This window comes from Capricornis sumatraensis, chromosome 20 (genome assembly GCF_032405125.1).
Source record: "Capricornis sumatraensis isolate serow.1 chromosome 20, serow.2, whole genome shotgun sequence".
Taxonomy (NCBI): Eukaryota; Metazoa; Chordata; class Mammalia; order Artiodactyla; family Bovidae; genus Capricornis; species Capricornis sumatraensis.
The window spans coordinates 44679292-44692162 of record NC_091088.1 but is presented as its reverse complement, the minus strand read 5'-3'; the positions used below and the strand labels follow the sequence as shown (position 1 = coordinate 44692162).

The 12871-nt window shown below is 43.9% G+C and overlaps 1 protein-coding gene across 1 annotated transcript in view; it reads right to left on the bottom strand.

Moving 5' to 3' along the window:
- Positions 1-12871, bottom strand: part of PKD1L3 (polycystin 1 like 3, transient receptor potential channel interacting) — an 81542-nt gene that overhangs the window by 44671 nt on the left and 24000 nt on the right. The window contains 8 exon segments of the mRNA XM_068993038.1: positions 2880-3058; positions 3473-3574; positions 4508-4738; positions 8689-8882; positions 9828-10047; positions 10405-10533; positions 11171-11297; positions 11394-11521. Coding sequence (XP_068849139.1) covers positions 2880-3058; positions 3473-3574; positions 4508-4738; positions 8689-8882; positions 9828-10047; positions 10405-10533; positions 11171-11297; positions 11394-11521 — 1310 coding nt within the window.

Sequence of the window (12871 nt, the reverse complement as noted above, 5' to 3'; positions counted from 1 at the left end):
TACAAACATGACTAAGTCAACATCTATATTCCCTGAGGAGCATAACGTTATTATAAGTTAAAAAATATTATAAGACGCCATATAAAATTAGAATTGATATAAACCAGTCATAAAAGAAAAATGGAAAATATATAGGTGTGAATTTCTTTATGTGCTGTGAATTCCTTCATGTGTTTCCTCAAAGAGAAATATCTATTTAAATTAAAAAATGTACTTCTAATAATTATAAGATATTGTTAAAACTTTTGGAAGTAACTAAAACTACCCTGAAGAAAAACTTTAAAATTCATAATCCTACTACCCAGGGATAACTATTGGTAATAATTTAGTGTATATAGCGCTAGACTTTCCCTTATAAACACACTTGAAAAAAAAATCAACTCTGTTGTGGTATAATTTATATCAGATAAAAGGCACTCATTTAAAGAATATAGTTCAGGGAATTTCCTGGCAGTTCAGTGGTTAGGACTCTGGGCTTTCACTGCCAAGGGCACAGTTTGATCCCTAGTTGAGGAACTAAGATCCTGCAAGCCATGGAGTGCAGCCAAACAATAAAAATAATAAAAAGTACTGTTCAATGCATTTTGGACAACTGTACACACCTGTGCAATAAGCACCACCATCGCCAACCCTGAAAAGTTCCCATGCGCCCTTTTCCAGTCAGCCCTCCTCAGGCTCACCCTGGCCTCCAGGTGACCACTGGTATACTTCCTCTCTCCACAGGTTAATTTGCTTTTCACTAATTTCACATATTCTTGTGTGTCTGGCTTCTTTTGCTCAACATAATGCTTTCTGAGATTCACCCATGTTGCTGTATCAGTAGATTGTTCTTCTTTGTCAGGAGTCGTATTCCACCAAATGAAAATACTAACATTTGTTTATTCATTCAGCTGATGGACATTTGTGTTGTTTCCACTTTGAGGCTATTTTTCATAAAGCTGCTATGAAAGTATTTGTGTAAGACTTGGAGTGGACATACGTTTTCACTTATCTCGAGTAAATAACTAGGAGTGAAATTTCTGGGTCATAGGGTAAACATACGTTCAACCTTACAAGAAACTGCCAAATTGTTCTTCACCAAGGCTGTACTTTTCCATCCCACCAGCGGTGTGTGAGAGCTCTTAGCTGCTCCCACCCTCACTCCACCTTTTAGTTTCAGTCATTCTAGCAGGTGTCTAGCGCTATCGCTGTGGTTTTAATTTGCATTTCCTGACAACTAATGATAACTAATGAGTATCTTTCAAGTGCTTATTATACCCTATTTACCTTTATAAAAGAAAGTGGAACAATAGTGTAACAAACTGTTCTGCAGATATCTGAACAGGATGTAGCGGCAGGAAAATCATCGGGCTGTCCTGGCCTTATGGTTGGTGTCTCTAGTCTAGCAGAGAAGGACTTTTTTTAAAAACTTCTTTTTGGCCATGCCATGCAGCTTGTGTGATCTTAGTTCCCCAACCAGGAACTGAACCTAGACCCTTGGCAGTAAAAGTGTGGAGTCCTGACCCCAGGACTGCCAAGCAATTCCTGGGAAGGACTTCTTTTGCTAACAATTTTAGGCTGGACGCATATTCGTTTCAGGTGGGAAATATTCAGCAACTGACTTGTTTCTGGGTCAGTTCTCAAACCTGGGTCTGAGATCTTTGGGGCTTCCCCAGTGGCTCAATGGTAAAGGATCTGCCCACAAAGTAGAAGACCTGGGTTCCATCCCTGGGTCGGGAAGATCCCCTGGAGGAGGGAAAGTCAAGCCAGAATCCAAGGACAGAGGAGCCTGGTGGGCTACAGTTCATGGGTCCGCGGGGTTGCAGAGCTGGATACGATGGAGTGACTAACAAACACACTGAGACCTTTGACTTCACTGCCTTCCTTTTTCCTAATCCCAACAAACCAATGACCTTCATCCTTAATTTTTATCATCTGCTTTCTCCACTCACCCCTCATAATCCTCAGAGTGCTGCTGAAGGAAGATGTGGGGGCATCTGGGCCCAGCACAGGGCAGGTGCACACACTCATCACTGGCCGTTTCTCCAACTCTTGCGGGACATCCCAACTGTAATTCCACTCCTTCCCCTCTCCTTAAGCTCTTCATTTTGACCCAAAGTATATTCTCTATATAGTCATGTATTAAATTTACCCTTTAAAGATACTTTTTGTATTAAGAGATACTTTTAACTTACGGTACTTTGGGGCAATGTTTCATTGTTATTATTTTCTGTTCACAATAGTGACACTATTTAATGGAAAAAAATCTGGGACTCCATTGGTAGTCCAGTGGTTGAGAATCTCCCTGTCAATGCACAGGACACGGGTTCGATCCCTGGTCTGGAAAGATCCCACACGCTGCAGGGCAGCTAAGCCCGTGCGCCACAACTACTAAGTCCACACTAAAGGCCATGAGCCACAAGAAGAGGGGCCACTGCAATGAGAAGCCTGCACACTGCAGCTGGGGAGTAGCCCCTGCTGACTGCAACAAAGATCCAGCACAGCCAAAATAAATAAAGGATTTAACAGATGCTTTTAAAACAATCTATCATTCTACCTCTCATAAAATATCTTAATTTTCAATATTTCTTTCCAGGTTTTCTTTTTTTGTAGACAGCTTTGAAATAAAAATCTAACAGGGAATTCTCTGGTGGTCCAGTGGTTAAGACACAGCATGTCCCATGCAAAGGGCATGGGTTTGATCCCTGATCGGGGAACTAAGATCCCACATGCTGCATGGTGCAGTCAAGAAAATATTAAAAAAAAAAAAAGGAAAAATAAATTAAAATCAAACAGTTATTTGTTACTATTTGATCCAAAACATTATAGCCATTTATTGTGATGCCGTGCAGGTGTTTCCCCAGAATGCTGCAAAGAAGCAGCCCGATTTGGGTACTTACCAAGCAGGGCTGGCGCCAGAATTGTCATGCCAGAGCCGCAGGCTGTGTACCTCCCCCAGAGAGGATGGAGTGCCCAGGAGGAAAACATCCAGTCCCCCGCGTTCAAAGACCGCCTTCTGGGAGTCACAAAGGTGGTGGGGCTGGCTCCGCCCCTCTGATCCATAAAGGGTGATGACTACCTAAACCAAGACAAAGAAAAGATATGGCAAGTTATAACCTGAGTCTCTGGATTTATCTCTAAGGGGAAAGATGAAGACAGAGAAAACTGTGCTTAGATGAAGTCCTGGGGCCTTAGACAAGCAGAGAGGGCTCTTCAAATGTACAATTTTTAAGTTTTTTTGCTGTACCCCATGGCATACGGGATCTTAGTTCCCCGACCAGGGATCGAACCCAAGTCCCCTCAGTGGAAGCATAGAGTCTCAACCATTGGGTCGTCAGAGAAGGCCTAGACGGAGAGTTGAGAACCAGGACGACCGCTCTCCGGGACCTGTGTGAAGGATGACTGGGTGCCAGGATGTCAGCAAGGGTATTGGAGTGCAGCTTGCATGGCAGAGGGCGCCGAGCAGTGAGGGAGGGACCGTCACTGCACTCACGCTGGCTGTCGTCGCGGCCCTTCTTCGATAGCCCGTGGAGACCTCGATAAGGTAGTGGAATTGAGAGCAGGGGTCATTATCAGCCAGGATGGTGACCTTCACCTGCAGGGAAAAGCAGAACCAAGGAAACCAGCAGGTCTTCACTCCTTACAGCCCAGCGAGAAGCAGGAGGATACACTGCGGCGGCTTTGGAGACTCCGAGGAAAGCAAGGGTGAGATGGAGAAGATAAGACAGATAAGAAGACCTAAGTTAGGTGATAAAAGTGTGGGCTATGGGCTGAAAGTCCAGGGTTTATGTCACGAGAATGAAACAGCCACAAAATCAATTGATCGGGTCTTGGGCCTCTAAATCTCTCTCCACTTTCTACCCACCCAGAAAGGGTTATCAGCTAAGATACAAGACACCTAGCTAAATGTGAATTCTAGATAAATGATGAATAATTTGGGGTCATATTTATGCTAAATATGCATTCACTATTTATTTGAAATTCAAATTTAACTGGGTGCCTCGTATTTTTATTTACTAAAATCAGTAATTCCACACCCACAGCATATTTGCATATTCTAGAATTTCCACATGTAGGATAGCAAGGATGAGAAAGATACAGAATAGAAATTAGAAGGAAGCTGTCAAAGGAATTTTTTGTTTAAAAAAAAGATTCCATACAGGTTTCTTACATATTGCAGTTACATTAAATTATAACTTTTTTGACTTATCCATAACTTTCATATCCAATGTATTGAGAGAAATGTGCATTTGATTATAGTTAAATTCTCTGTGTGTTTTCTTTTGGCTTATTCCTGACCTAAATGAATCATATGAGGATTCAACCTTCGCTAAAAGAAAAAAAAAATGGAGCAGAAGAGATAAGTCCTTGGGTCTTGAGACAGTAGACATGAAGACAAATGTTAAGAGAAGTTCCACTGGAACTTTACTACCTGCTACCTGCCTCTTACAAAATCTCTTTCTTCCTTCATCGTGTTCAACACACTCAAGACACTGTGGCAAAGCTTTCAGAATCAAAGTCTCCTCACCTTCTGTGCGTCGGCCTGGTCCTTTCTCCAAGCCCACATGAATATGAGCATGTAGATTCCGACAAGGCTGGCCAGCAGGGATACCCCGACCGGGTTGCTGGTCACTCGAAGGAACAGCTCAGCCACGTCTTCCACATTCACCGTCCGAGGCACAAGGAAGAAATCGCTGCCGAAGTAGGTCAGGTGGTTACAGAGACACTGTGTCCTTACCAGAGTGCTCTGCGGCCCGACCTGGAATGACAGTCGGGATGGTGACTCTGAGTGACCGGCATGCTAAGGAAGGGACACACGTAAAGCATAAACACAGACACACACATTTGGAAAAGAAGGTCTGGTGGCTCAGGCTCCGCTGGTGTTAATGTGATCTGGGACAACTGATGGGCACAGCAGCTCGGGAGCATTTAGTAAAACGGAAGAAGTACAAACTCCTTGGATCCTGAGATTCCAGTTCTGAATGCATAACCCGAGGACTCTGCACACGTGCACAAGGAAACGTGAAAAAGGATGTCTCTGTCTGGTTACAACTGGGAGAAGTCAGAACCACCTCTGTGTCTGCTAACAACAGAACATACAAACAAGTAAATAAGGAAGTAGGGCCCAACGAATGGACTACTATACAGCAGATAAAATGAATGGACTGAACCCGGATACATCAACCTGGATATATCAGTGCTGAGTGAACAAAGCCAGTTTAAAAGGATGTAACAGTGTGACACCATTTACACAAAGACCTAGAGCGTGCAAACCATCACTCATGAATCCACCTTTACCAATCCTCCTCACTAGGCACTGTCCTATCCATCGCTAGTTCCTATACTTGGGCTTGGTATGTAGAAGATGCTCAATACATACTTGCTGAAAGAATGAATTTGTCGTTGTTCAGTTGCTAAGTCACGTCCAACTCTTTGCGACCCCATGGACTGCAGCACGCTATGCTTCCCTGTCCTTCACTATCTCCCAGAGTTTGCTCAAATTCATGTCCATTCAGTCAGTGATGCTGTCTAACCATCTTATCCTTTGCTACCCTCTTCTCCTTTTGCCTTCAATCTTTCCCAGCATCAGAGTCTTTTCCAATGAACTGGCTCTTCTCATTAGGTAGCCAAAGTACTGAAGTTTCAGCTTCAGTATCAGTTCTTCCAGTGAATATTCAAGATTGACTTCCTTTAGGATTGACTGGTTTGATCTCCTTGACAGACTCTCAAGAGTCTTCTCCAGCACCACAGTTCTAAAGCCACAGTTCTTTGGTGCTCAGCCTTTCTTATGGTCCAGCTCTCAAATCTGTACATGACTACTGGAAAAACCACAGCTTTGACTACATGGACCTTTGCCGGCAAAGTGATGTCTCTGCTTTTTAATATGCTGTCTAGGTTTGCCATAGCTTTCCTTCCAAGAAGCAAGGGTCTTTTAATTTCAAGGCTGCGGTCACTGTCCACAGTGATTTTAGAGCCCAAGAAAATAAAATCTGTCACTGCATATACCAAATTCCAGACAGTGGTTACCCTTTGATATGAGGGAAAAAATGAGGTATTTTCCAAGGAGTCAGTTCTTTGCACCAGGTGGCCAATGTATTGGAGCTTCAGCTTTAGCATCAGTCCTTCTAATGAATATTCAGGACTGATTTCCTTTAGGATGGACTGGTTGGATCTCCTTGCAGTCCAAGGGACTCTCCGGCATCTTCTCCAACACCACAGTTCAAAAGCATCAATTCTTTGGCACTCAGTGTTCTTTATAGTCCAACTCTCACATCCACACATGACTCCTGGAAAAACCATAGCTTTGACTAGATGGACCTTTGTTGGCAAAGTAATGTCTCTGCTTTTTAATATGCTGTCTAGGTTGGTCATAGCTTTTCTTCCAAGGAGCAACCATCTTTTAATTTCATGGCTGCAATTAGCATCTGCAGTGATTTTGGAGCCCCCCAAAATAAAATCTCTGTTTCCATCGTTTTCCCATCTATTTGCCATGAAGTGATGGGACTGGATGCCATGATCTTAGTTCTTTGAAAGTCGACTTTTAAGCAACTTTTTCACTTTCCACTTTCACCTTCATCAAGAGGCTGTTTAGTTCTTCTTTGCTTTCTGCCATAAGGGTGGTGTCATCTGTGTATCTGAGATTACTGATATTTCTCCTGGCAATCCTGATTCCAGCTTGTACTTCATATAGCCTGGCATTTCGCATGATGAGGGCATATCAGCTATTAAACTATAACTGATACTACACTTGATCTTAGCCAAAAGACGGAGAAGTGACAAAAGCTCTTTTTTGCAAAACAAAGTCAGCCTCATTTACTTACCGCATATTTAGTACTTGCAGAATTGATCAACTTCCATGTACCACTTGCCTTATTTTATGTACCTTGTCAGATTTACCATGGACTAATGTTTGGGCAAGAACTGACAAGTCTAAAGCACAAATCTAAAGACTTCCCTGGTAGTAGAGTGGGTAAGAATCTGCCCGCCAATGCAGGGGACACGGGTTCAATCCCTGGTCCAGGAAGATCTCATGTGCTACAGAGCAGCTAAGCCCTTATGCCACAAATACTGAGCCTACGTGCTCAACTCCTGAAGCCCATGCGGCTGCAGCCTGTAATTCCCGACAGGAGAAGCCACCACAACGAGAAGTCTGTACACTGCAGTGAAGAGCAGCCCTCTCTCCCTGCAACTAGAGAAAGCCCGTGTGCAGCAATGAAGACCTAGTGACATAAGGAAAAAAAGAAGAAAACGTCTAAAGCACAAGCTTGCTCAGAAGGGACATGCTCTCCCAGCCCACCACACACACCTGCCCCTTTTATCTAGGCTGATTTATCTCCCTTCCGATGCTTTTTCTTTCTGGGCCATCCCAAATGAGACAACAGGGGCCCTGAGTTTATTGCCAGCTGAAATGGGAGAGAGGCAGGACTGGGCAGCTTCTACCTAAGCAGACATTTCTCCAAGACATTCAGATGGCCAAGAGACACATGAGAAGACGCTCAACATCACTGATTGTTGTTGTTTAGTCTCTAAATTGTGTCCGACTCTTTTGTGACCCTATGGACTGTAGCCTGCCAGGCTCCTCCATACATGGGATTTGCCAGGCAATACTGGAGTGGGTTGCCTACTTCTTTCTCCAGGCGATCTTCCCGACCCAGGGATCTGAACCTGTGTCTCCTGCACTGGCAGGCAGATTCTTTACCATCTGAGCCACCAGGAAAGCCCCACTAATTATTAGAGAAATGCAAATCAAAGCTGCAATAAGGTGTCACCTCACCGGTGAGAATGGCCATCATCAAAACATATGCAAACAATAAGCGCTGGAGAGGATGTGGAGGAAGAGGAACCCTCGTACACTTCTGGTGGGAATGTAAGCTGATACAGCCACTGTGGCGAGCAGGAGGGAGGCTCCGTAAAAACTAAGACTAGAACTACCATATGACCCAGCAATCTCACTCCTGGGCATATACCCTGAGAAAACCATAATTCAAAAGGACACACGTACACCAGTGTTTATTGCAGCACTGTTTACAATAGCCAGGGCATGGAAACAACCTAATGTCCAAAGACAGATGAACGGAAAAGACGACACGGTACAGATATACAATGGATATTACTCAGCTACGAAGAGGAACAAAACTGGTTCATTTGTAGAGATGTGGATGGACCTAGAGTCTATCATACAGAGTGAAGTTAATCAGAAAGAAAAAAAACAAATATCACATATTAACACATGTATGTGGAATCTAGAAAAATGGGACTGATTAATTTATTTCCAGGGCAGGACTAGAGATGCAGATGCAGAGAATGGACGTGTGGGCACAGGGGGCAAAAGGGGCAAATTGGAAGATTAGGACTGACATACATATGCCTCCAGGGAAGATACCGGAAGAGGGCATGGCAACCCACTCCAGTATTCTTGCCTAAGGAGACTGGCAGGCTATAGTCCACTGGGTCGCAAAGAGCTGGGCACGACTGAAGCAACTTAATACATGCATACTCCCGTGTGTGAAACAGATAGCTAGCGGGAACCTGCTGTGAAGCACAGAAGCTCAGGCTTAGTGCTCTGTGATGAATTGGAGAGCGGGGAGGGAGGGGATATGTGTATATGGTTGATTCGCTTTGTTGTACAGCAGAAACCAACACATATTGTAAAGCAATCATATTTCAATATAAACAATATAAAAAAAAAAGAGGTGGGCAGCTTCTGACCTGGCATCCACTGCTCTTCCACATGCTGTTGAGGCTGTCCCAGAAATAGCACTGAGTGACGGCAGTGACCACCGAGAGCAGGGTGGGCGTCTGCCGAGCGCCCTCCTTGCTTTTATCCAACACGGCTGTGATGTAGTAGGTGCCGACCCCATACCGCAGTTTCTCTGGCCTCAGCACCCATGTGTATTCCTCATCTGAGAACAAACAAGAGTGCTTAGCTGCCTTTCAAAGAGGAGAAAGATACCATCAGAACCTTTCTTCAGAAGGGTCTATTATTGTTATTATTTTACAAATGGGGAAATGAGAAGCCTCACGTCACAAATGGTTTTAAAGAAAATGACCGGTGATATAACCTGAGGTTCAGGATGACTCCTGTTCCATTAAAAAAAAAATCATGTGTTTTTGAAAAATGAAGATTTCGGTCTAAGGAATTAGAATGTATTATGAGTTTTAGAAAAATGAAATAATCACACATCAAAATGATAACAAGAGAACCTCGGTAACAAGAGAAACCCAAGGGTGATACAGGGGCAGGCAAAGAGCAGCTTCAGTTCCTGGTCTGCACACTGGAGGCTGGGTTTCGGGCCAAGCTTTGTCACCAGCTGGCCGCTAAGGCCCAAGGCAGTCACCCAGGCGCCCTAGTTTTCTCATCTTTCAAACACGAAATCTGAACCGAAGGATCTCCAGGATCCCTTCCAGTTTCTTAGGACACGATATTATTACCAAGATCAGCAAGGAGGACAGAGTACATGTTCGGAATCAGAAAGAGCCTGCCGGTGATGCAGACACAATTTGTAGCTGGCCAGCCAGCAGTGAGAGGCACTGGCTCAGCAGCCCTGTTTAACAGGAAGAGTCACTTGAAAAGTGACGACAAGAGCGCTGGTAAAACTGGCGAAATCCAGGTAAGATCAATGCACTGGGTCAGCGTCACTTCCCGGTTGTGACACTGAGCCGTGGCTCTGCAGGATGTAATCATCAGGGGAAAGTGGGCAGCAGGTGCGTAAGATCTCTGGGTTTTATTTTTTATAACTGCATGTGAATGATCTCAGTTGCATTTTGTTATCTCAAAATAAAAAGTTAAAAAACAACAACAACAACAACATGCGTTCTAAAGCTCCTGGCATCTGGTTGGGGCTTACCTTTCTGCGACACCTTCTCCTTCGGCAGGTGGAAGTGGGTGTGGTTGGGCTGGTGCTGGAACCCCAGGTAGAGTGTCAGTGACAGGGGGCCTTCAGGCTCTATGCACACTATCAGGGACTTCTCCAGGGAGGTGACGTTCACTGTAATAGTAAAGTGGTCTGTGCTCATGTTGAGGCTGGTGGGATGGGTTTCCATGCTCGCATTTCTCCAGAGTATGATCTAGAATAAGAGACAGTTCATTAATCTCTCCAAGTTTAAGAGGGTTAGTCCATAGCTGCTTTTCAGACTCCTTCTTCGCGATAATGGAATAGAACCTGCTAGGTCTTCCTCTGTGAATGCTGGCAGGTAACACGGTGCCAGGGATATACAAGAAAGTATATAGTCTTAGACCTAAAACGCTTTCTCCCAAGTGTGAGGGAGGTCTCTCTGTAGAAGTTCCTAAGTGATGATGTGAATAACAAAGCAACGGCATGCCCATAAATCTAAAATGATTTCCTTCAGTTGCTGCAAATTCCCATCCTATTCTCCAGGAATTCCAATTTCCTTCTTTTTTATTCCCTGATAATCAAGTCATACCTCAATATCCTCCATTAAGTCATGGACTTGGAGCAATTTATGATTAGAGCTTAGTAACACACTCCCGACGCTTCCAACAATCTTCTTCTTGTCAAAATCTCTGAAGGGATTGAAAGCCAGTCCTGTTACCTAGAGACAAGAACATTTCAGTTTCTTCAACTGCCCACAAATTTATAAATAACACTCTTGTAGATAATAAGGGACCGGATATCAAAGTAAATGTTGGGATTTCCCCTTGCTAGCATTGGAAATGAAATATTTCTCATTATAACATTCTACAAGGAAGAAGCAGCTAATTAAAGATGAGTCATTTGGTTGAGACCCTTGGAATTATTACTATTTTTGTTTCACCTCGGTACTTGGAGGATTCATTTTACTAGGAAGTAAGAATTCTGTTCTCCAGAATAAGGCTACAATCTTACTTTCGTTTGTTAGGTGATTGCTGAAAGAAATTAAATATGCTGACATGACTAGGTTGGTACATTGAGTCGGTGATTATTTAGAGATTTTCAGTTTTGTATAAAAACTGAAGAGTTCAGATCAGTTCAAATCATAACCCAAAACTTAGTGAAACCTAGAAGTCTGTTTAATGCTCCCAACCTCTAGCAGGGGTCCTGTGTAAGAGTCCTCCATTCCTGCCAGCGTGAAACAGAAATTAGCACACATGACTTTCTCTCATTCTGTCTGCTCAGCCTACACTTTCACCCAAATACCTACAGCCATCACATCCCATGTTCGTTCTGATCAGAATCAATTTCATACTCACTTGGACATCAACTCCTGGGTGTTTTTTCAAGAGCTCCTCCAGGGCGGACGCTGATGGAAAGCCTAACCTCACAGGGGCTGGGTCACCGAGGGTGTAAGAGCTCAGAGGCAATGTTGATATGTTTTGCCTAAAGAAAAAGAAGTTGAATGGAAATCAATTGCTCTCTGTTCCCTAAAAGTCCAAAGCCTAAAACGAAACTCCCTCTGTCCCTCCCTCCTGTTACCTGCTCAGCATCAGGGCAGCAGTGGAAGAGGTCAGAGTCACCTCAGGCTCAGCACACCGATTCTGCTGCAGAAACGTCTCCTGGATCCTCCCGAGGCTCAGCAAGGACATTTTCAGCATATTTTCTACCTGCGTTTACAGAGGAACATCAATACCAGGTGACTCGTGTAACCTTGGTGTACTGTGTTAGTGAGACGACGGTTTGAGAGGGAGGAAAAGGGGACAAGGACCTTGACAGCGATGAAATGAAAGGTGACACTCACTGGAAGGACCCATGGAGGGCACTTGCCATCTAGCCAAGGATGCATTATCCTTTGCATCAACTAAGAGGGCCACCCAGGGAACTATTTCTTTGACCCATGACATGAGCTGCCCGAGACCTGCTTATGATGAATGTTTTCTAAAAACAGGTTTTTTTGGCAATGAAATTACGCATATAAATCACCCATTTAGAGTATATAATTCAGTGTTTTTTATATTCTCAGGGCTGTGCTACTATAACTACGATCTAATTGTAGAACGTTTTCATCTTCACTAAAATAAACCCAGAACCCAGTGGCAGCCACTGTCCATTCTCTTATCCCCAGCCCCCATGCCCACTAGTAGTTACCTTTGTTGTTCAGTCGCTAAGTCATGTCCAATTCTCTGCGACCCCATGGACTACAGCACGCCAGGCTTCCCTGTCCTTCACTATCTCCCAGAGTTTGCTCAAACTCATGCCCACTGAGTCAGTGATGCCAGTGAACGATCTCATCCTCTGTCATCCCTTTTCCCTCCTACCCTCAAGTAGTTACCTTAGCGGGAGGTAACTACTAAACTACGTTCTGTGTCAATAGACTTGCCTCTTCGGGACCTTTCTCATACATGGAACCACGATCTTCTATGTTTGGCTGCTTCTACTTGGCATAGTGTTTTCAAGGCCCATCCGTGTTGTAGCTTGTACATTTTTGTTGCTGTTGTTGCTAGGTAATAGTCTATCAGTAAGGACATGCCACACTTTACTTATCCATTCATCAGACCATGGGCACTGCACTGTTTCTGTTTTTTTGGCTACCTGGCTATTTGAAGAATGCTATGAACACGAGTGTACAAGTTTCTGTGTGGACCTATGAGGGTACATACCAAGGAGTGAAGCTACTAAGCCTCATGGTAATTCTCTTTTTAACATTTTGAGGAACTGTCAAACCGTTTTCCAAGGTGGCTGCATCATTTTACAATCCAACAACATATAAGTGTTCCAGTTTCTCTGTCTTCTTGCCAACACTTGTTATTGTCTGTCTGTCTAGGTGTGAAGTGGGATCTCATGGTGGTTTGATGTGCAGTTCCCTAGTGACGAGTGATGTTGAACATCTTTCTAAGTGAAGGGTAAAAATAATTTATTTAGTGGAATGTTTACTATATGCCAAACCCTTCACTGAATTCACTAGGTTTCAGCACTAGGTGTTTTTGGCTCAGTGGTGGGGCGGAGAGAAGACTGGG